Source organism: Peromyscus californicus, unplaced genomic scaffold, assembly GCF_007827085.1.
Source record: "Peromyscus californicus insignis strain IS unplaced genomic scaffold, ASM782708v3 Scaffold_4__1_contigs__length_199733344, whole genome shotgun sequence".
NCBI lineage: Eukaryota > Metazoa > Chordata > Mammalia > Rodentia > Cricetidae > Peromyscus > Peromyscus californicus.
The window spans coordinates 151,286,786-151,312,491 of NW_026294562.1; the positions used below are offsets into that span (position 1 = coordinate 151,286,786).

Consider the following 25,706-nt stretch of genomic DNA (forward strand, 5'->3'; position numbering starts at 1 on the left):
GTTTAAGTGGAAAGAGGGAAAAGGTTAAGAATGTGGTGATGTATTTCTCCCCAGTAGTTCCCTGATGCAGCGGGGCCAGAGGTCAATGTAGAAGATGGATCACATGAGTTCTTCAGGCTCATTCCTGCTCTGTTTCTAGGGGAACACAGAGTTTATCAGGAGACCTGGCTTCCTAAGAGGCTACTAAGCAAGCAATGTTTCTTGTTTTCTATTCCTATAAAGCCCATGATTAAATAATTTCACCCCAATATTTAAGCCCGAAGCTACAGTAAAGTAAGGAAAAATGAAAATAAATTGGCAAAATAAACAAAAGAAGAAAGAAATCACGAGGAAATCAAACACTTTAATAGGTCCACTTTGTAAAGCAATAAGTAAAATCACAGTGTTGCAGAAGTGTGTTCCCATGAGCATTCCATTTGCTTTCTGGTGCCTTAATCTAAGAGATACTCTAGCAATGAGAAAGACAAGGGCATCCATTACAAAGAAGCCACAATACTACCCTCTCCATTTGTCCAGAATGAGGTCGACCCATTCATGTCTGACCACTATATGAAGGTCCTGTAAGCCTGGCTTTTCTGGATGATGTTCCCACAAACAGTGAGCCAGTGGGTGAGAGTTCTTGCAAGTGACCATCTCAGGTGGACATTTCTGAATCAGTAAGCTTGTGTAAGTGTAGAATGCAGGTGTAGGCAAACTCTCACTTAACCAACAACGAAGGCACTGTGGCTCTCAGTGTAAGAACCACCCTTGACCACTCTTCCCAGCTTCTCCTGAAATGCAGTTTCTTCTCAATGTTGTAACCCACTTATCACAAAACAATAAATTCAAAGTCAATTTTCTATTCACCCATCATCAGTTGGCTGTATTACAGATTAGAACAGAGGGGCCCTTTTGAAAAGTAAGGGGCTCCTGTGTACAAAGTCAGAAAGGAACCTGTGGTGCAGGGAGAGGAAAAGGAGAGCAAGGAACAGTCACTCCTTTCACTGCATGCTGTCACCCTTACCTTGCAGGAACAGACTGAACACCTATCTTCTCTCAGGATCCACACCTGTCCATTGTGCTTCAGTCCTCCTTCATGGGGACAGTCACCTGAGCAAGAGGGTCCAGAGGGACACAGGCAATCAAAGCCTCCCGCTAGGTTGACGCAGGCAGAGTCATTCCAACAGGTGTGAGTTCTTAAGGCACATTCATCAATGTCTGCAATAAATAAATCACAGAACTTCAAAATCCAGCCAAGAGAACCCAGGAAAGAACAATAATACACAGTGACATTAAGCAGCATTACGGTGGGTTCACCTCATGTCAGGCACTTTGCCAAGCTTTCACAAGCATTAGGTCATTTACTCTGCAAGGCAAATGCTCTGTGTGGGAGAATCACAGTGCTAAGGCTCAAAGTTAAGGAGCATGCCCATTGCCAGCTACCCAGTGCTGCTGTGAGATCAAATTTATAGCTGTCTGGCTAGTTAAAATATCTACTTGCAGCTCTAGTCTCATACAGTGGCCATGAATTTTGTCAATTCGTCAACTATGGAATATAGCCTTTGAAGCCTAGCTCTTCTAGAAAAAAATGTGCACATGGATAAGCCACTGAGCATAAACAACTGGGTAATAAGGGCAACATTGACTCAGTCAGCCTTAACAAGATGCTGATGTCAGGGCTTTGAAAGAAGTGGGTGTATGGTTCTTGGTAGGTGCCCTACTTAATATTAAAATAGTTATCACTCTAATGGTCAAGAGAATGTTGGGCCTCACAGAAAAAGTCAGGGCTTCAGGAGGGATGACATGAACATGGATGAAGACAAGCACATTGAATATTGTGTTCACTGACAACATAATAGGAAAGAGGAAAAACGGAGTCCCTGCACTTGACAGTTCAAACTTGAGTGCCCCTGATGTGTCAAACACACTCCGGTCTAGGCCCACCTGAGCTCTTTGCTGACAGACAACCTCGAAAGGCACCAGGTTCGCCTTTAAATGGCTACTTTTAAAGAAAGGTATTCATCAAATTTAGATGAAATACCTTGTCTAGCAACTTCCGCTCACTGGTACTGGTGTCATATAAAGAAAACTGTACTCGACCTTTCTTTCTATAGGCATTTTAAAGCTTTATTGAAAGGCACTTGTCTTCTGTCTGTCGGAATCTTCTACTCCCTTGGTTAATCGACAGCTATGTCTACAAATACCCTTCAGACGATGGAAATCTGCTATGTACAAGGTTATCTGCGTAACAGATGAGACTGATATTAAAAATAACACAGAAGAACATGCGAGATACTGCTGCTGTGAAGCTGATGAGACAGAACACACGGCTTGGACATCCATGGGGCAAGCTACAGATCACTAGGCCGGGCTCCTGTACGAGGGCAAAATGTTAGAATAATGTCATCTGATGTGAATCCCATGTTAAAATCTGTGTGAAGTTTTAAGTAATTCATTAGGATAAAAGAATCAATCCTCCTCAAAGAAGTTTCTTATTGGAAGAAGATGAGAGTTAATACAGAGGCCCACAGCTGGACAATGTGCAGAGAGTAAGAGACTTTGGAATTCAGCCCTTAATGGGATGTCTTCATCAAACTCCTCCTCTCAGGGATCATAGAGCTATGGGGAAGAGGAGTCAGAAAGATCATAAGAGTCTGAAGGGATGACTCCCAGAAAAGTGTCTTCTAGACACAACATGACAGATGGGCATGTAAACTCACAGAGACTATGGCAGCATTGTAAACGGGGAATGGACAGAGTCCCAACCCTAATCAAGAAGCCATTTGTAATTCATACCTGCTGGGAAAGAGAAAATCAGCTTTCTCAATAGAATGTTACTGTGTGTATCAACCACACTCTGGAGTAGTTGGCAAACACAAAACAGACTCTATGATATTTTTGTGGATTTTTCTTTCATTTCGTTTGGCATCTTTCATATCAGTCTTTTGCTTTGTGGGGTTTTTTTTTGAAAGAGAGAGAAAAAACATAAAGTTGGGTGGGTAGGGAGACGGGAAGATCTAGGAGGAGTTGGAGGATGGGAAAAGCATGGTCAAATTTTTTAATATATATACATAAATTAGATATATATATATATATAATAAAAAGAATCAAATCATGGAAATTTCACATTCCATTTTTAAAGCCATAACAGCAATTTTTACTGATACATATATCCATATATGTGTGTGCTCTTGTGTGTGTTTGTATACATACATTGACTATGAAGCTATACTGACAGCTCCAGTGTTTCAAAGCTATTTGAGTGTGTTATGTTATATTGATCACAAGACAGAAAGTTAGCTACAGTTTTTAAAGAGGGGAAACTGGGGTACAGGTAGGCTAATTTGCATATGCTAGAGCTGGGGCTGCTTTCTGAGGATTCTGTTATATGATGAAAATTCAATGGCTAAAGTGTACTGCGGTATTCTGTGGTTTCTATTTACTTTCAACAACTTACATTCTAGACTCTAAGATTAATTTTCAAATATTGTATCTTGCATAGATCCCTTGAGTACTTTTAGTTGACATTCTGAGTATAAAATGATGCAATTATCCCAAGTGTGCTAGAGTTTTGAAGCAATTATGACTTGAAAATAATGGGAAATCTATGACCTATGTTCTCTTTCTGACTGCAGGGACCATATTGCTATAAAACAGATTCATGGCAACAATACAAGAAGACATTAAGTAGTTTCAGTGCTATATTTTTTTGTGACACTGGTGGGTTGAACCTGCAGTCTTGTGCGTGCCACACAGGTGCCTTCTGAATGAGTTCCATCCCCAGACCTCTTTTTACTTTTTATTTTGAGAAAGTGTCTCCTGACATTGCCTATGCTGGCCTTGAACTCATTTAGGAGCCCAGGCTAACCTTGAATGTGAAATCCTCTTACATAGCCCTCCAGAGTACCTGAGATTGTAGGCCTGTATCTCTAGGCACACATAACAATTATTTCTAGAACCTATTTTCTTCTAAGATATACTTTCTCTTTTTGTTCTACCAACTAAAGTCTCAGGGAAGTCATTTAGTTAATAAACAATGATCAAAAGCCATAGAAAGGATGGCAAAATTCAGTGCCTGGATTCTAACTCAGCACAGTAAGGCCTCACTCATCTCAGAAGCATGTTTCAAGATATTCTTTGGCCAGATCATTCTCAGCACATTATGTAGTGTGGTGATCGTTCCTAGAACCTCTTTATCTTCTCATTCTTCCTCTAAATATTCCCAACTGAAATCAGGACTGAGTGAAGAAGTTAGTAGATACAACTTGGAATCCTAGTTTTCCTCTTAATTCAGTGCTTATCATGAACCAGTCACTTCATATGTAAGATCACATGCCATGGACATCTTATCTACTCTGGTGCTCCTTTACCATTCACACAAACATTCTTACTCAATCTTCACTCATATGAAAGCCAAATTATAGATAATATAATGAAGACTCAATGTTTATTTCATTATATAAAGAATGTGTATATTTAAAACATGGTTTAATCCCTACATTTTCAGTTGATTATCTCCCAGTATGATACTAATTTGAGTAATGTCTTCTTCTGAATCATCATTGTGATAATAGCAGAATATGGTTTAGTGTTGGGGTGTGCCCTGCTCTGGAACAACAGAAAGGGAAAAAACTTGTATTATACTCTAGTGATTCTGAAAATAAAAACTGTAAGTATTATTTTATAATTATCTCATAACAACTCTAACCTAGGAGACAGATAGTTATATACAGAGATATATATTTAAATGATAGATTGATACATACATATAGATAGACATGCATGCATATAGACATTCATGCATAGATACACATACAAATGTATAGATTAATAGATGACGAATAGATAATAAGAGGTAGATGTTAAGTAGGTAGATGAAAGATAGATAGATAATAAGTAGATAGATGAGACCTAATAGTTATATAGATGAAAAATTATAGACAATAGATACTGAGATAGGTAGATAGGTAGTAATTAGGTAGATTTTACCTATAAAACCAAACAATAAAATTCAGGTTTTATTTTTTATTAGTTCAGTTCTACATGCTGATCCCTCAGGTGTCTTTGCTTTGACTGCCTATCTATTTTTCTCTCCCCTGTCACCTTCTCACTCTAGTATACTAATATGGAACTATGGACCCAATGGAAATACTTAGGGAGCCCTGTAAGTCCAGGAATCGAGCTTATCATACTAGGGATGGAGATGGATTTAACTGATGTAAAGTAATTAGCAGACGTCTGGGCTCTGTAAACATAGAACTACGCAAAATCATAGTTCCCAAGATCTTCTATAGGACAGCAGTGTTTAGAAAGCAAGCACATCTATCTACCTTACCCTTCTTTTTGGGGTCTCTCAGTATTTCTCTGTTTATTAAAGGTCCAACCTGTTATACATCATCTTACCAGTCTACACCTTCAAATATTATCTTCTGTCCTTCCTATTTTTCATTTAAAAGTTATGAATATAAAGTATAAGTTAAAAGATCTATTGGACAACCAGAAGACTGTAGACAACAATGTATCTGGAAAATTGTTGTGAGTATATTTTTTGGTCTCACTACCCTGCCCCCCAAATAGTGTGTGAGACAATACCCGTGTGGACTAACTCTGTTTAACCACTTAGTTGTTCTTTAAACAGGGAAGTGTGATGTACTAATCAATTAATAATACATGAATTCTTCCTTAAATCTCTTCATTCCTCTGTATCCTGTAAGAACCAGATGAGCCACCATCTTCCCTCAGATGTCAGACAGTAACTGCTGACTTCACTTCTACTTTGTACATAACTCTATTCTTTGCTTTTTCTAATTTGTATTAGCTATTTGGGAATTTTGTACAATGTCTTTTAATTATATTTACCCCTCTTCCCACTCCTTCCAGATCCACCCTCCTCCCCTACCCACCCCACTTTGTATACTCTCTCTAGCTCCTTAGCTAGGAGTGGGGCTTCATGTCCATTTCCCCTCTGCATGCTGAGAATGTGTCCAACTTGAGCTTGCACATGCTTTGTGCATGCTGTTATAAGCACTGTGAGTTCATAGTGTACCTGCCCTATTGTGTCCAGAAAACACTGTTCCCTTTAATTGTCTATTATCTACAGCTCTTACATACTTTCCACTCCCTATTCTGAAATGATCCTGGAGTCTTTAGATGAGGAGGTGTGGTACACATGTCCCATTTAGGGATGAGTATTCTTCAGTTTGTAATTCTCCACACTTTGCCCATTTGGGGTCTCTATGTTAATTATCATGTACATAAAAAGAACACTTTTCTGATGAGGTTGACAAATGCACTAATCAACGGTTATAGCAGTAAGTTATTAGGATTTGGTTTAATATTATATCTTACTCACAGAGTAATGATTGTAGCCCTCCCCAGGGGCCTCTGCCTTGTCTACAAAGGTTCTTGGCCCCAATATCAGTACAGGATATGAGTTTTATTTTTGTGGAGCAATCTTTAAATCCAATCAGAAAGTAGTTGGTTCTTCCCATAATATTCATGCCCTTATTGCACCAGTGGGCATGTCCTGTCATGCAGGTCATAGTTGCAGATCCCAGGGTTCACATTAACAACTGGGTAAGATTACTGACACGTTTCCTTCAGTAAAGTGCATAGTACTTTCCACTATTATGAAAGCTAGCCAGCAGAGATGAGGATTCGAGGTGAGTACCAGCTTGATTTTTCTGTGTTCTATGATCCAAATATATGCTATCTTCAGCAATAGGGGTGGTAATTACTATCCGTGGTATATGACCTCACTTGCCAACAACTCCAAAAGAGGTAAGCCATTCTTGGCACTGGACTTTTTTATTTGTTATCCGATGGTGTCTCTTAGAGACATTTGTTGCCCCATTATAGAATGATTCCATTTTAACTTTTTATATGTGTGCTGTAAATATTTTAGGAAACTTCTATAGTAATATGTTTTCCATGTATCTCTTATGCCTTTAGTGTTCTTTGTCCCTCTCTGTAAAGAGAAATAATGGAACTCTGTCCTTATAACCCATTCTAAATTTACATTACTTTTTAATTTATTGTTTCATTTCATATATAAATATAATGTGTTTTTATCAAAGCCAGTCTCCCCTTCTTACCAGTTCCTCCCATTTCCCTCACACGCTGCTCCTTCCAACTTCATGTACTCTATTTTAAACCTACTGAGTCCACTCGGTGCTGTTAGTCTGTGGATGGATGGAGGACAATCTACAGGACTATGGGTTTAACCAGGGGCCACATCCAAAGAAGCAAATTGGCTCTTTCTCCCCCAGCAGCCATCACTACAGACAGACAATTCACTGAGGACAGAGTTTGCATTCTACAGGCCACTTTTCCCAGTGCCCCAAGTGACAGGAAACATTGTAGACAATCAATATGTTTATATAACTTCATATAATATATGAATTCATGAAATGTACAGATACAGACTAGATTGACAAAATTTTGGTTTTGGAGTGTTCAGCAAGCATAAGGAATAGCCAATACTTTGTCCTCCAAGGAAAACATGTTCTTACTGAGGTATAATCTGAGAAAGTCTTGATTCTAATTTAAAGTGGAATAAGCATATGAAATGAGTAATCATAGTGAAATAGGAAAGCCAAAGCCCACCATCAAAAGAATTTCATTTTTATAGTAATATTTTTAGAAAAAGGGCAAAGGTGACCACTTAGTAAATCTCTCCAGAATCTGTCTAAAATTATAATTTCAACCAATCCATGACCAATTTCTGCTCTCTCTAAACTAATCTCAAAATTGGTAGTTAATTACCACCCCTAAAATCTTAATTCCCATTCTTAAAATGACACTTTAGTATTTAGCTATTTCAAAATTACAAAATTGTAAACACATTAGCAATTTTTTCCTTCCACAAAAAAGTGAGCATAGTGACAAGCATGCCTACTGTCTATAATAAAAACAAAATATAAAACCCAAATTTTTTCTGCAGAATGAAAGGATTTCAAAGTCAATACAGGATTGTATTGCCTATAGAGTTCCATGTAATTGCTTTACTTATAACATAGAAACCTAATTCTGCTTCCACACAATTTAACAGATTTATGGAAAGCCAGATGTTAGCAATTATGGAAACCGACATTATTCATATTCTTGGTAACACAGACCTGTTTGCTCTGCACAAAGCCAACTTAATCTATTACACATATCCCAAGGCATCCAAAAGGAAGAGGCACCCTATTTACATATTGCAATTGTTGTTCTCTGCTGAGCAAATGCAAAGATACTCTCCCAGGAGACTTCTCCAAATCATCAGACAGGCTCACAGTCTGACAAGGGACAATGTAGCAAAAACCAACCAAAGCATTTCATACTCAAATCCACAGTCATTACAGCAGTCTTGTTTTTCTTATTATAAATACTGGTTTTCTGTGATTTCCTTGTGTTTCCCTTTTATAGATTTATTATTTAAATGCTCCATGCTTGAATGAGACTTTTCTCAATAAGATTCCATGGCTAAACTTGCATTAGAACTAATTTTCTTACATTGATATTTTCACAAATTCTGAAAGCTGTGATTACCATACTCCATTTTGCTTTAAGAGACGTCTAGTTGTATATAGTCTGCCTGATTTCTTCTTTGAGTTGAGGTTGTGGGGTTACTTGTGCATGGAAGAAAATATACTTCAGAGATGTTTATATCAGAGGCAATCAAACTATTCTCAACTTAGCCCCAAACAATTTTCCTACTCCTTGAGGAGAAAAAATGGCTCTTCAAGAGTCTTAATGCCGTAAAAACTATAGCATTGCTTGCCTTAGGAACTGGAGCTACTACAGGTCGATATCAGGACTCAACATAAATACCTTTCCCAAGGGTGAGTAGCAGTTAGGTCAAGAAAATGAACTGTTTCATTACCCCATATTTCTCTTTCTTGAATAACTTTTGTAGCATATCAGACTCAAAACAGATGATATGCCAGAAAAGGAAATGTAACCCGGAGTTTGAACACCCAGCTGTGTGAGTTCTGACTTGGAAACCATTACCTGACATTACTGTCTCAGAAATGAGAACAGAGCTAGGGGGTTTATTAGTGATAGACAAGATAGAGCACAGGTGCCTTCCCCATAGCTATAGCAGTATTACTTCTTTTATGGTGGCAGAATGATTATGAGGAAAGGTGTATATACTGCAAATCAGCAGAATAATTGTGATAAAATGCAGAGAAAGACAAGGTCTCCTGCAACTTACAAAGCAAAGGGCTTACAGACTACCAAACTGCACAGTTAGCTCCAGGATCAGAGTTAAGCTTCATAGTTATGTGATCTCGTATTCAGTCTTTGCACATTTAGCTAGGTGGTCTGCTTTAGAGCACAGACTATTAAGAAATGAAACTGATACATATAACACATTGGAAATTATCAACAAGCACATTGAGGGGACTCAGATCACCTCACTGTCACAAAGCACAAGACATGTAGCTGAAAGAGATAAACGGGACATGCCTTCACTATGTGCTATTTTGCATGTAATTGGAAGTTTTCAGTGATTGTCCAGGGTCATGTTTTCACTCTCTACCTTAGCCCTCTTAAGAAGACTCTTTAAATAAAGGAAACATGATCTACACTAGCTCTTCCTGCATGTGGTCCCTTGACCCTGATCTTAAGTCCCTTAAGTCCTGATGTCAACAACTAGCAGCTGCCTCTAACTATTCATTATTGTTGTCGCCTACATGTGTGAAAGCTTCCAGGGGACTTGTCTTCCCAGCCCAGGTTCTATTTTTTTTGTTTTTTGTTTGTTTGTTTGTTTTGTTTTTCGTGACAGGGTTTCTCTGTGTAGCTTTGTGCCTTTCCTGGGACTCACTTGGTAGTCCAGGCTGGCCTCGAACTCACAGAGACCCACCTGGCTCTGCCTCCCAAGTGCTGGGATTAAAGGCGTGTGCCACCACCGCCTGGCTCCAGCCCAGGTTCTAAGGCTCCTCGTGACAACTTCTTTTAAAACCATCTCCTAGACTTAGCAAATACTGAAACACTGTTATGAAAATTTTGATCAGAGAGCTTTCATAAGACTCTTGAGGTTTTAGTATTCCCTTAATCATTTTCCACCTAACCATTCATTCAGTTGTTAAAAATTAACAAGCTAATTATTCAATTCACCATGTTTATTGATTACTGTGTCAAGCCACTGCTTAGGGAAAGAAACATAATGGGAAAAGGAGAGATGTCCAGCCTCATAGGTAAAGATGTTAATGTCTCCTATTTTCAAAACTTCATGTTTCCTAAAGTACCAACTCTTGTCTATCTTCTTCTTCCTCCCCATTGAGGGAAGATGGTCCACTCAGAAAAAGCTAAATTTGAGAAAGTTCTGGGCAATTTGAGACAATTGAGTCATCTGCCTTAGTCCCACCTCTGAAATGTATTTGCTGTACGACTCTGGAAAATGCATGCCTCTGAGGTTCAGGCATTCTTTGCAAAACACTGATACAAATGTCTGCCGGGATAATTTGGTAATTTGGTTAAATGCAATAAAGTGCCATCCTACAACCATCTAAAGAGAATGAGCTCCACTAATGTTCCTGGTCCTTTTCCTACTATATGCTTTGTTAATTAGAGTTCACCTTCTCTTATGAGTTCCACTCTTCCACCTGTCACTTAGAGTTCATTTCTTCCCACGAATCCCCCTCTCTCATCTCTCAAAGCTATATTCAGTCTTCATCCCAGACCTCTTACTATGCAACCAGCAAATTCTTTCCTCTCTTTGTCTGAGGTCTCACACGAATTCATGAGTTTTGGTTAATCTACTAGCCAGCAAGATCCAGGAATGTCACCACCCCAAGTCCTCTGTGAACTTTATCTACAAATTATACACTAAGGTTAAGTACTGGACACAATTTCTAATGTGTCCATGAATGAGCCATGGTTGCTGGCTACATTTATTTACAGAATATGCAGATTTAGGTGTTTTGTTGCAGATGAAGAAGAGATCTCTTCCAGGTAGAAAAATAAGAGTTGATGAGGGCAGAGTAGCATTCTGAGTTACCAAGTCCCCTACCGTCTGCTGTGAACAAGACCTACCTGTGTATCTACATTAAATTGATCTAAAATCAATACAATTCTGTCCAGTGAATAGGATGAATAGAAGATCTATTAAAATTGAACTACTCACTATCTGAAGAGAATTTTACACCTACAGAAGCTTCAGTGTCGATGCCAAAAGGGTTATAAGATTTATGTGTTTTCAAATATCTGTTCATGCGTGGGAGGTAGGTTGTTTTCTGTTATAAAGACAGCCTAACACACACCCAACACACAGCCATATAAAGTTCATCATGACAGTCATAGTATTATCTAGAATCTTTATCAAAATTTCCCTCTTTAAGGAAAAGACTTTCTTCTTTCCTGATCTCCAGTTTTACACTCCTTCCATCTACTTTACACTTCCATGCTTGTTTAGCTCTGGATATTCTTTCTACCCTCCATACCTACTCAGATTGGTAGGACCCAGCTATCTCTTATCTGTGTGTCAGGCATAGTATATTCTTGAGAGTCTTTTGCCTACTAAGAAATGCATGAACAATTGTTATACTTGAATGCAGCTGAGCTGCATTGAAAGGAATCCTTGCAATCGTTTCTAAGCTTCTTGGCTGAGGTCAAGTATTGAAGAAACCTTTGGTGGCCTGCTTTCCTTCTGGCAAAATAATGGAGTTAGCTACACATAATACTTTTGAAGATCTTGTCCATTTCCAAGTTTATATGATTACTTTCAGCTTTGTGGAACTGAGCTTGAAAGTCAAGCCTTGGAGGACTTGTAATAACATATAAAAATCAAATGTAAATAGAAGAAAGAATCCACCCTTGGGACAATAAATGAATTCCCCAGATTTTAGTTTACCTGGATACAGTGGCTCATGTGTATAGTAGTAGCACTTGGGAAACTGAGGCAGGGGGACTATTATTAGTTTTATGACAGCCTAGGATGCATAGAAAGACTGCTTCTTAAATGAAAAACAGTAACAACAAAAACAGAGAATTCAGCAGTCTCCTTTGAGCCTTTAGCATTTAGCGAAACAATTCTAGTCTCCTATACTGGGTATTTGTAAGCAAGTGCCAAAGAGAGGAGGCATGCTTTTCTCGTCTACATTATGTCTGCAGCAAAATAATCTTTAATGACAAATACATGCAGAGAATCAGCCAGGGTGCACCCAAACTAATCCCTGATCTGATGGATCATTCTTTGAAGCATGCTGTCAGGTGAGGGATTATTTTTTTTCTTTCCTACGTCAATGAAAAGTCTTAGACACGGAAATATTACAAAGTCATTTACAAGAATTGCCCTGTAATTTATATAGAAGGTAAAGGACATAAAAACATTACTAGTGGTAGGTTTCCAAAGACTGGTCTCAGTCTAACATCAGAACTGTATTAGAGCTGCCAGGCATTCAAAGACTGCTTCATTCCTTCCAATGGTCTGCTCATTGTGGTCTTTAATTTCGGGTGGGCAGTCAAGGCTCTTCTAAAATGTCCTTCCTAATGTAACATTTAGGACATTGATCAAATACATGAATTTGGAATGCTGCTGGTGAAGTCTAGCAAAGAAGTAAACAAAATCTTAAAGAGCTTCTGGTGGTTTTGCTTGAAGGGTTTTATCTCTTTAGATAATTTTTTCTCTATTTGCATTTCTTGTCTTGTAGAAGAGCTCTAATCACCATCTGATTTGATAAAACAGCTTTTGGGATGCCTTTTATATTGAAAAGGGTATTGTTTGGAAAGATCTAGAAGGCTTTAGTAGGGAAAAGGGAAATTAAAGCACAAAGGTGGAAATTTGATCCCGCTTTGTAGACATTTTGGGTATCTTTAATTTCTGGTTTATTTTTGTATCTGTTACCCTAATGTATTCAAAACCCTATGGCACAAACTAAGTTTGTTTCCAAGGAAAGCAAAGGAAACCAAAGATTCCATCCTTGAGCAGACATAGTTAGGCCCACCTGAGTAACTAAGACCGTCTAACCCAACCCATCCAATCAGCCCATTTAGAAGACTTGAACAGATACTAGCCTGGTTTCCTAAGAGCTCAAGGGATATCCCTGAGATGACAACTCTAAATCCCTTATAATTACTATTACTTTCAGCCAATACCTAAGGTCAGAGGCCTGTTTTCTCATCTCTGGGAGGGTGTGGAACATCTTACTCACACAGTACCAATTAACAAATCCAGAGGAGCTCACATGGATCAATGCCATCATTTTCTAGACTTTAAGAAAAAAGTTTTACTGTCCTGGCTGTTAAATCCCCTATCATCCCTCCTTCCTACTTTCTTCTTATCTCTTAAAAATACCCAGTCATGGGAATGGAGAGACCGATTAGTGGTTAAGAGAACTTGCTGCTCATCTAGGGGACCCAAGTTCAGTTCCCAGCACCCATGTTAAGTGGCTCCATCTTCATCTAACTATAGCTCAAGAGGATCCCATATCTCTAACTTCCAAGGGCAATCATGTGCACATACTGGCGCGAGTGCACACGCACACACACTCCTACACACACCTATACACAATTTAAAGGAATAAAACAAACCTTAAAAATAAACAAAACAACAACAAAAAACCATCCAGTCACTTCTATACAAGTTAGACTTTTATTCTACTTAACTGGAATCATCCTCCATACTGCAATTTTATTACTAATTAAAATTTTCCTTATCATTTTAAATTACTCTCTTACTGAGCTCATCTTTAACACTCCTTTGTTTATCTTTAAGGCTGCTAGAGTTGAAACAAAAGAAATTTTTGTCATTCACACAAGGTCCAGCTATGAGCATCAGGATAACTTGGATATAAGTCAATGTCTTCATTAGTTATAAAAACAATCATTTTGGAAGTCTCTTTATTAATTCATTTACTAACAGATATTTATTGAGCACATTTATTCTGTTAAGCATATTAGTTACTCTTCTCATTGTTGTGAGAAAATGTCTGACAAAGCAACTTTATCTTAGCTTTATCTTGCTTTATCTTAGCTCACAGTTGAAGGTACATATCATGGCATGGAAGGCGGAGCCACAGGCATGGTGGTGACTGGCCACACTGCATATGAAGTAGAAGTAGATAATGACTGCTAGTGGTCATCCTATTATTACTATTCCTCAGTATTTAATCTGGGACTCCAGTTCACAGGATGGTCCACCCATATTCACAGAATACCCTACCTCTCAGTTAATTCTCTCTGGAAATGCACTCTCTTACAGATACACAGGAAGATATGTCTCATTGATTCCCTAGGGAATTTTTCAACCCAATCAACTACCAATCAAAATTAACTATCCTAAAGGGATATAATCTCATGTGAAGTGCACCTGGGTTTGTGTAGCTACATGATACATTAAAAATGGTTACTTCTGCAAAAGACATCACTTGATTTCACACATCACAAAATTTCAGCATTGGGAGAAACTTATTACATGGGAGGCTTCAACACTTTCAACTCCTCTAGTACAAGATGATCTACTGCTTTGCAGTCTCCTTTCTCCTTACTTCCCACCCTCACACCCATATATCAGGTGCTTGATTGGGTTTATAGTGTTACCACCCCCCTCACCCACACACATACAGCTACCTCCCTTTATGAGTATCTCCACTCAGACTGCTGTTGTTCTCTGGAGCATTTACCTCCACATGTGCTTTGCCTGGAAACATCTTTGCCCTTTCTCACTCTCCAAGGGAAACACCATGCTGGCTGGCCCACACTATAATCTTTACCATTCTCTTCCTGCTTCTTTTCCCAGCCACTCAGACTTCAAGAAGGATTCAAAAGTGAATGGTGATTTTTTTTTCCCCAACAGTGCTCTATTTGATCTTGAGACAGCCCCTTGCTCCACTTTGGCTCTGCAGCTGCTGCTGTCTGGACCAGCTCCTTGCCACCTGCTGTCTGGATGTGGCTGCAGCACAGAGCCAGCTGTGGAAGAGGGGCATGGCCAGAGTCTCAGAGCATGGGGCACAACCTGGGCCAGCTGGAGGTGCAGGGGTATGACACCTGGTGGGCTGACCATGGCTGGCAGTTCCTGCTTGACTAGGTCATGCATGGCTTTTGGCATGGCCCCTAGCCTGCTTCTGGGTTACCTCATTCTGTGGTTCTCCAGTGGGGCGGGGACTGTGGCCTTCTCCCTGGCTGCTCCCAGCCCGCTCCTGAGCCTGGCAGCCTGCCCAATCCTGGCTCTTAGATGGCTGGGGGTGGGGTGCAGTGGGGTGGAGGACATCCCATGCACTGTTTGAAGGGCACCATGGCTGGCCTCGACCACCTGGAGGGCTGGGAGGGGCTACAGGCTGGGGGCAGCCAATCAAAAAGGGGCAGATCCTGTAATCCCCACCTCCCTTAAGACATGCCAGTGCTTGTCTGGACTTGCCCTGACATGTCCAAAGATGCCACAGCCAATGAAATTTATCTGTTACTTGCTTAGCCAATCACATTTGTTGGAGATGACCTAACTGTCCCTGAAATTCCTCTAGCTGTGTATAAAAGGAGCCTGAGAGCTTCTCTAGGAGGTCATTGCCAATTTGTTGTGTGGCTGACCCTAGTATGCTGGAGTTTGTTCTCGAGAAATAAACCCTCTTGCTTTTGCAGATGTGAGTGGTGGTCTTTTGTGCAGTGATTTTTGAACCATGTAAATCTGAGCGATGCAGTTTAAAATTCTATGCTCATAAAGCCACAGGTAAACATTTCACAGCAGCGAGAGTAACCTCAAACTAAAGCAAACAATTCAATATCCCTCGCAAAGAAGTTGCAGATGCTGATGTCTGAATTGCTGCTTAGACATGATCTTTGCCTCTAAAGCATTTAAAGCCAGAAGTTTCTGTAATGAAACAATTGTTCATACTGAGCCTCAAGAGGCAAGAATCTGACAACTACATAGAATGCAACACCAAGGATTATTCAGGAACTGAGAAAAGAAGGCAGATGAATCTCCCTGGAGAAAGGTTACAGATCTCCAGGCAGAAAATACCAAGGAGGTGAATCAGAATTGCAGCTGGAAATGCTGACTCCGGGACCTGTCATGTTCACAGAGGTTGTTACTTTGTAGAGGGTCAGTCAGCATCCTTCTGAGATCCCAGGGAAATACCAGCTCATGTCCTCTGTGAGTTGTAACCCCAGATGTACATGCACAGCTACTTAATGTTCCTGGCTCCTCTGGAGGGTTTCAGTGAAAATCCATAGCAGTGGTTTGCAGACATGAGTGGATATCAACATTAGCCAACAGGGACTCATCAAGACCCCACTCACAGAATTTTTTGTCTGGAGTGGGTGAAATTTGCATTTCTAAGAACCTCAAGTGAAAGTGGATAGTGCTGCCTAGAGGGTCACATTTCTGGAATCACAGCCGTAATCTATACAGGACATTTCGTACATAGGAATTAAGTCTTCAGTGTGCCCCACTTACTCTTTTCTCACTAGTAAAACTGTCTGACTACTCAGAAAGAAAGCAAAAGCTTCTCTTACTACTTTTAAAGAGGTACACCCTGGTAATCCCATTACAAGAGAGGAAGACGCAAGAAGATTGAGAAATTCAGGCTGTGATATGTGTAGCTCCAGGACACCTGGGACTACATGATGAGAGTCTGTGTCAAAACAAACAAAAAAACCAACAAAAAACAACCAGAAACAAACCCCTAAAAATTTATAAAGAAAACTTGCTAGGAACAACCTTTATGATCCTATAATAATAAAAATCAAAATAATAGCTCCTGATGGTTGATTTTTAGAGATGCTACATTCATATGAGAAGAAAGCTCTGAAGAAAACCCTAACCACACTGGAAAATACTTTCTTGGTCTATGTTTTTCCTTGGGTAATACCCAACAACAATTTGTCTGCACACCCCAGCCAAACTCCATAAAGCCTTCCTCAGAGCTTTCCCTTCCTCTGACCTCTCACTGGGTGGGTCATCCCATCACAAAATGGTCATCTCTAGCCTCAGAAGCTCTCTCTGTACCACACATGCCCTTCCCTATACCCAGAGTCTGACTCAGGAAGTTTCTACTAGTGACACCACTGAGATGCTATGGTCTGATCTATGACCTATTTTCAAGTCTTAGCCAACCAACATAAATAAGAGAGCAGCTCTCTGAATGTTATTTTTGTAAAACAGATGAATCTAATTATATAGAAAGGAGATGTCTCAGGTTTTCTATTGCTGTGACGAGACATCATGACTATGGCAACTTTATAAAGGAAAACATTTAATTACAGTTCAGAGGTTTAGTCTATTATCAACATAGTGGAAAGCATACAGGCATTCATGCAGATATGGTGCTGGAGAAGGAGTTGAGAGTTCTACATCACAATCTGCAGGTAGCAGGAAGTGAACTGAGAGCCACCAGACCTGGTTTGAGCATTTGAGACCTGAAAACCAGCTCCCTGGTGATGCATTTCCTCCATCAAAGTCACACCGACTTCAACAAGGCCACACACACCTCCTAATAGTGACACTCCCTATGGGCCTATGGGGGCCATTTTATTCCAACACCACGGGAGACAAAATATACATTCTCTGCAAACAGAATCACAACCGTCCAAAGCACCATTTATCTCACGGAAAAGCCAACTACATGTTAGGAAGCCAGAGCTCAACACAGAACAGAACTGAATGACTCATATTAAATGACCACATCAACAAAGAAATTAATAGACACACAGGCATAGATTGACATGACTTCCTTCTAAGAAAGTTCAGCTTATAAAAAAATCTGCTATTTACACAGCAGCTTATGTAGTGGGTAGCCATTCCAACCTTGATCTGGAAGTTCCAACCCCCCTTGAGGCTTCGGTAACTGTCACACATACAAGGCGGGGCCAAGAGAGGACCTTGAAGACCTGAGCTCCAGATGCGCCATCTCTCCTGTTTCCTGGACTCTGGACGCTGGAGGTAGACTGAGCAGAGTTCTCCAGAGAACACCATGGGACTGCACTGCATCTTTCCCAGACCCTGCAACCTACCTATCCCTTCATTTGTAAGTTACACCACTAAATAAATCTCCCTTTTAACTACGTGGAGTGGCCTTAATAATTTCACCAATAAACTTGTGTACTCAACAGATCTTTGCTGCGGACTTAGATAAGAAATCTCTTCAGAAGCTGCTCATTTTTCAATGGCAATACCTGAATAAGACTTTCTAGAAAGTTCTAGCAATTAGCACTAAGTCACAAGATTTCAACAAGTACATTCTGCACTGGGAATCACTCTCCCATAGAGATGGGCTCCCAGTAGTTTATACAATCCAAGTGGTTAACTCTAAACAAATGTGCATATGAGCAACACTCAATGTACTCTATAGATTTTGTGTCTGTCTGTCTGTCTGTCTGTCTGTATAAGAATAATCAGTAACAAAAGAAGAGGAGGCCATGAATATAAGAAATAGTAGATGGAGACAGAAGAGAAGTTGGAGAGGGCAGAAAAAAGAGTAGATATGATGTAAAGACAGTACTCACATATGAAATTCTCAAAAAAATTCAAAAAATGCCTGCGAAATAAAAGAGATTTTAGGCCAAATTAATTTGGGACATTCATAATACATAGGGAAGACTCAGCTTATTTGTTCATTAAATGGTCATTATGCAAATCTCTTTCTAACAGAATTATTCTGAGCATAAATGAGTCAGGAAATGGAAAGCTCTTACAACATTAATAGTGTATGGGTTTTAGGTATTATTAGTAGATTTTTATACTTTTACATGTGAGCCCAATTGTTCACATGCCATCTGGTATGACAGTTCTCTGGTCTGAGCTGACTCCTTTCTCCCCTAATTGCTTCCATATTTTATTTATTTATTTTTTATTATTTTTTCCCATTTTTCTTTATTAAGAAATTTTCTACTCACTCCACATACTATCCAGAGATCCCCCCTCCCCTCTCCTCCCACCCCCAGCCCTCTTTCCCAAGCCACCCCACATCCCCACATCCCCCAAGTCGAGGTCTCCCAAGGGGAGTCAGCAGAGCCCATCACACTGAGGCTAGGCAGGTCCAAGCCCCTTCCCACTGCACCAAGGCTGTGCAAGGTGTCACACCACAGGTACCAGGTTCCAGAAGCCTGCCCATAGACCAGGGACAGATCCCGATCCCCCTGCCTGGGTGCCCCTCAAACAGATCGAGCCAAACAACCATCTTCCTTATCCAGAGGGCCTAGTCTTGTCCCATGGGGGCTCCATGGCCACCAGTCCACAGTTCCACTAGTGTGGCCGGTCATCTCTGCACATCCTCCCATCATGATCTCGACGTCCCTCACCTGCATTATCTCTCCTCTCTCTCATCAATTGGATTCCCGGAGCTCAGCCTGGTGCCTGGCCATGGATCTCTGTATCTGCCTCTATCAGTCACTTGACAAAGGCTCTATGATGACAGCTAGGTTATTTGCCAGGCTGGTCACCAGAGTAGGCCAGTCCAGGCACCCTGTGGACCACTGCCAGCAGACCGAGGTGGGGTCAACCTTGTGGATTCCTGAGAGCCTCCCCAGCATCCTGCCTCTTCCTATTCCCATGATGTCCTCATCTATCATGGTATCTTCCTCCCTGCCCTCCCACTCTGTCCCTGTTCCAGCTTGACCCTCTCATATCCCTATATTCTCATCCTCCACTCCTCACCCTCTGCCACACCCCCACACCCAGTTCACTCATATGGATCTCATCCACTTCTCCTTCACAGGGTCATTCATGTGTCCCTCCTAGGGTCTTCCCCTGTTAGCTAGCCTCTCTGGAGTTATGGGTTGCAATCTGGCCATCCCTTCCCTCACATTTAGTATCCACTTATGAGTGAGTACATACTATGTTTGTCCTTCTGAGTCTGGGTTACCTCACTCAAGATGGTATTTTCTAGTTCCATCCATTTGCCTGCAAATTTCATGATATCATTGTTTTTTACTGCTGAGTAGTACTCCATTGTGTATATGTGCCATATTTCCTTTATCCATTCTTCAGTTGAGGGGCATCTAGGTTGTTTCCAGGTTCTTGCTATTATGAATAATGCTGATATGAGCATGTGTCCTTGTGGTAAGATTGAGCATTCCTTGGGTATATGCCCAAGAGTGGTATAACTGGGTCTTGAGGAAGACTTATTCCCAAGTTTCTGAGAAACTGCCATACTGATTTCCAGAGTGGTTGTACAAGTTTGCATTCCTACCAACAGTGGAGGAGTGTTCCCCTTGCTCCACATCCTCTCCAACATAAGCTGTCTTCAGTGTTTTTGATCTTAGCCATTCTGACAGGTGTAAGATGGTATCTCAGAGTTGTTTTGATTTGCATTTCCCTGATGACTAAGGATGTTGAGCAATTCCTTAAATGCCTTTCAGCCATTTGAGATTCTTCTGTTGAGAATTCTCTGTTAAGTTCTGTAGCCCATTTCTAAATTGGATTGTTCAGTATTTTGATGTCTAGCTTTTTGAGTTCTTTATATATTTTGGAGATCAGCCCTCTGTCAGATGTGGGGTTGGTGAAGATCTTTTCCACTTCCACATTTTATAATGCCAACCACATCATGTTACAGCAAAACTGTAGTTTGTATAAAAATGCTACTGTTTGCTTCATGAGTAATTTTTTTCAATTTCTATGTTTTAGTATTCCTAAGGAATGAATCCTCTGCACCATACATCTCACCATCTTAACTGTTTTATGGATATTATGTATGCATGTGTGTATGTGTAAGTGTGTATGTATGTATGCATGTATGCGTATATGCATATATGCAGATGCATGTGCTTGTGTATGTGCACTCATACATGTGCTCATGTGCACACACCAATCTCCTAATTATCCCCTCTATTTTTATTCATATGGTTGCCATCTGGTAAGAACAGAACCCCAGGCTCCCTACATCCTCTGCACTGCTTCCTGACCATTGCTAGTTACTACAACCATTAGGAAGATATTTGAACAACATGGAAATTGACACTAAATCTATACTAAACAGGGTCAGAGATGGTGGCATGGTTTGAGTCTTAAATGACCCCCAAAGCCCATGTGCTAAAGGCTTTAACCACAATGCAACAGTATTTAGGAGTGTGATCTTTAAGAGGTGACTGGATCATCAGAGTTCTGACCAAATCAGTACATCAATCCTTTTCTGGATTCTGACCCTATTGGGTCAGTTGGGAGGTACAGGAGACCTAGTTGAAGGAAGCAGACCATTGAGGCTCTGACCTTGAAGGATATAAGTTGCCCCGGCCATTTCTTATCCTTCTCTCTCTTTTTTTTTTTACCCCTCCCCCCACCCTTCTCTTTTTATTTGCTCCCTGGCCATAATGAGGTGGGTACTTTTGTCAATCACATGATCTCCATCATGATATTCTGCCTTGCTATGAACTTAAAGGCAATGGAATTGGCTAACAATGGACCAAAGCCCCTAAAACCTACCTCCTTTCATATTAGCTGCCTCAGATATCTTGTCTCAGCAACACAAAGCTGAATAACACAGGGTGTCTGACAGAATAGACCTTATAGTAAATTTAAGATCCTATTAGAATTCTACCAAATACCTGGTTTTAGTTCCAATGTTCAACAACACACAGACTTGCACTATTAGCCTGTTTGTCCAGGTGACTGCTGAGTCTTGGGTATGATAGATTCTGTTCCAATATCATGTGTTAAATATTTATCAATTAAATAAGGAAGAACATTTTTCTTTCCAGGGAAGTCTCAACAACACATCCTGTCTACTCATCATGCTTCACAGGTCCAGGATTATACACATGTGGCTGGACTTTCAAGGGAATAGCAAGTTTCCAGAGGGGTTTGACAGGACTCATTTTCATCTGATTCATCAGCTGTGAAGTCTTTTGAAGGTATATAGATAGCCATGAACAAATGTGGAAGATGTTCTCAACCTCTCTATCTGGGTCCTGGTGACATCGATCCATCCTGTATCTACCTTTACCCACTCAGTCTTTGGCATATTTCAAAATATATATAACAGCTAACATGCACGGAAATGTCACAATACTTCTGAATAATTAAGAAGTGCTAACAAACATTTTTAATAAGAAATTACAGTAGAACCTTCTCTTGTCACTTGGTTATTTCTTGTTATCTTGTATGGTAACAAAAGTTAACAATAAACAAATAATACCTCAGTGTTTAAAAACAGTATTTTAATAACTTCTAATAATCAATGTCAGTTTGCTCTTCATTAGATGGTGACAGTGGGGGCACAGCTGTTCATGCAGCTGTGCTGTTTATTGTGACCAGAGAGCAGAGCACAGTATGGCGCCTTCTTCACTTTACTGCATCCTGTGGGGAAGGTCGAGGCAGGAGGCTGACAGCTGCCTAGTGTTGGAAGAAGAACTGTGTCTTCCTCCAGTGCACCTCAACAAAAATGGATTTTACTTATTAATTACTATAAGGCATTCCCAACATGATTTAACTTAATACAGATATACAGAACATACCAAAATGCTGTAGAGATGAAAAACTGATTAATAACATAAGATTTATCTAGTAAATTCTACTATAAATAAATAGCTGTAGGTCCACATAACATGAAAGGTATTAAAAACTATTCTCATTAATGGAGACCTCTATGACAATGATTTGGAGATGTTTTAAAAGACCACTGCGCCCAGGTCCCAAGGAAGACCAACTGGTAGTAATTCTGATTATCCTGCTAGATCATAAGCATTTTTAAAAAGTACCTGAGATCTGATGTGAAATGAGTTTGGAAATCCCAGGTTTGGAGAGTAGGACTTGATTGGAACTTTGGCTAGTAGAAATGGGAGAAATACACAAACAAAGAGTAATGCACTAAGGAAGAATGGAATAAGGACTTGAGCAGGCTGGAGTATCCATGCAAAGCATGAAAAATATGAAAGGAAAACAAAGGTCCATAAGCAGGACTGAGACCATTGTGACCCAGTGACATGGAGGGGAAGGGAAGGGAACCTATTTTTTCTCTATGCCATCGTTAAGTGTACAGTGTTCCTTCTCATTTCTTGATGATGCTGACTACTATGCCTAGATAGAAAAGCAGTCTCTAGGCTGGAGCAAAGGTTCTGCAAAAATGTGACTTCTCTACAAGCATGAAGAACTGAGTTCAGATCCCTAGCACACATGTAAAATTGTGGTATAGTGATACATATCCGTAATTCCAATAATGGAGGGGTAGGGGCAGAGATGGAAGGATTCCTGCAGCTCATTGGTCAACCAGATAATTGCATTGCTCCAGGTTCAGTGAGAAATTCCATTCAAATAGTAAGAAAAGTGATCACAGAAGACAGCCAAACATTCATGTCTGTCCTCTGCACACCTGCATGTACACCTGTACAAATCTACATCTGCATACATACACATACACATGCACACATATACATGAATATGTATACACACACACACACACACACACACACACACACACACACACACACACATACACACACGCACAGAGCTGCTTACAACTTCCACAATAGCATTGAGAATCATAGTCTCCTACTACTTCATCAAAACACAGTGTCATAGCAGGCCACTGGCACCTTCTGGCAATACTAAACACAGGTATCTGTGTGTCCTTGCCTCCTGACATCGTACAAATGAACAAAACAGAGAACAATTGCTTCCAAAGTGTCTCTTGTGCATGATGACTCAGTCTCTATAATGCCTGGTACCACTCAATTGCTGGGTCATATGATCTACTTTGGGAAAAAGATGAGTATTTTTATACATAAAAATAAATCTTGTCTGAATGCTATTCTTTATTGTGTCAACATTGCAGAGTTTCTGGTGAGGTGAATATAACAGGTGTTATTATTGCCATCTGACAACAACAACAACAACAACAACAAAAACAGAATAGAATGATGAGACTATTCTTCTAAAAGCCTAAATGGCTGCATTTTCAGATCCTAATGCTTGTGATTCTACCATTGTCTGAGAGAGAAAGCATAGCTGAGTCCATTTTGTGAAACCATCTTTTTATTTTAAAGGTTGTTTTAGGAACTGCCTACTCTTTTAAATGTAGGCATTCGTGGTTTGTGCTATTTAGGGCTTATTTGGGTGTGATCATTTTCACTGCCACTAAGCTCTATTATTATGATTCTGAGTTTGTAGTTCATAAATTCCTCAAGAATAGACATCTCCACTTGCTCACAGTTAAATCCCCAGAAGGTGGGATGCAGGGGAGCTCTTAGTGAATGTCTTTTCTGAAATATCTCTAGAGGTGTTAGAGAATTATTTTTTTTTCGAGGCAGGGTTTCTCTGTGTAGCTTTGCACCTTTCCTGGAACTCACTTGGTAGCCCAGGCTGGCCTCGAACTCACAAAGATCCACCTGCCTCTGCCTCCCGAGGCACCACCGCCCAGCTGTGTTAGAGAATTTAACATAGTTTGATCTGCAGAACAATCTATAGACCTAGCTATGTCAAGCCAAATAGAAAATATGGCTGACCTCATATATTTTGAATGTCTGTTCTTCTGCCCATGTGACACAGCTGTTTTGAATACTGGATTTTTCTAGAGGCCACAGGTACAGTATCAAAAGATAGACAAGGTCTCTGCCTCCCAAGAACATGTATATTTGGAACAAGAGGCTGTCAGAATTATGTTTGTGCATGTGCTAAAGACTATTTAAGACATAAATATATAACATAACAAAATACTTGGGGAAGATAGGATACAGAAACTTGAATAATCGTCACACTGGCTCTGCCTAAAGAAGAACATCTGATATGGGACCTAACAGATAGGGTAGCAATGCCAGGGTCAGAGAGCACAGGAAGGACAAACCAGGAACTAGGAGGCACTCACTGCCATGTTGCAGTCCTGGAAAGAGCAAGCAGGCTAGCATACCAAGGAGATAAAGCCAGGAGGTAGGCAGGGACAATGCCACCTAAAAGCCTGACAGGCGTAGAAGTGAGAAAGTTGCTCATAGAGAAGGTGGTATTCAAGGTAAGTTTGTACAGGAAGACAGCATACCACAATTTACACATTAGTTTGTTCAGAAAAAAATTTTGGACAAAAAAAAATGCTGTCAGTTACCAAAAAAAATTGAGTGATAGCCAGAATTATGTTCTCATGTTTTTTAGAAATGTGAGAAAAAGAAATATAACTTAGATTAACAGTTAAAGTTCCAAGTGATGTGAATGAAAACAACCATATTATTGTCAAAAAGTCCACTTCAATCAGGAAGCTCCCTGTGCAGAAAAGGTGTCAGTCCCTGAATGAAATAAAGGTGTGCATGAGCTCATATACACACGTGTATACATACAAGCACTCTTACACACATCCCTGTGCATGTGCATGCATGCCACTCAGCCTGGTAGACAGAGACCAACACTGGGACTATAAAATGTCAATCTACTGTGACAATTATATCAGAACATGTGCTCACAGTGACTGTCCTTGGCATCCATGAGGTTGGCTCCCTTGAATTAGGTTCAGCTCTCTCTGATATCAAATAAAGCTCGTGTTGGGGAGCAAGCAACTACCCCTCTCCATGTCAGAGTTTCTTTGGTAGGCACATAATCTGACTGAATTTCCTAATTTATCGTACACTGACTACAATAGTTCTCACTGGAAAGGTAGCAGAATAAGGCATGTTTTGAAACTGGAATGCAGTACTGAAACTGTCCTGGGTAAAGGATATAAAATCAGCAGACTAGAGGATCAATAATTCCTATGAACACATCAAAGAGGAAAACAGATACACATGAGCTGGCTGTCACCTGGCTTCCCATCCACAGTTGAGGCACACCACTTGGTCTGCTATTCACATAAACTCTATGTCATGAGCTATACATATACAGAAATATCAATAGTATG

General features: G+C 40.2%; 1 protein-coding gene across 2 annotated transcripts in view; it reads right to left on the reverse strand.

Annotated features, from left to right (window-relative positions):
- The window catches only part of Nell1 (neural EGFL like 1), an 839,269-nt gene that overhangs the window by 25,653 nt on the left and 787,910 nt on the right, over positions 1-25,706 (reverse strand). For both annotated transcript variants that reach the window (XM_052761990.1, XM_052761989.1), the window contains one exon: positions 1,004-1,197. In XM_052761990.1, coding sequence (XP_052617950.1) covers positions 1,004-1,197 — 194 coding nt within the window. The remainder of the gene's footprint in view (positions 1-1,003; positions 1,198-25,706) is intronic.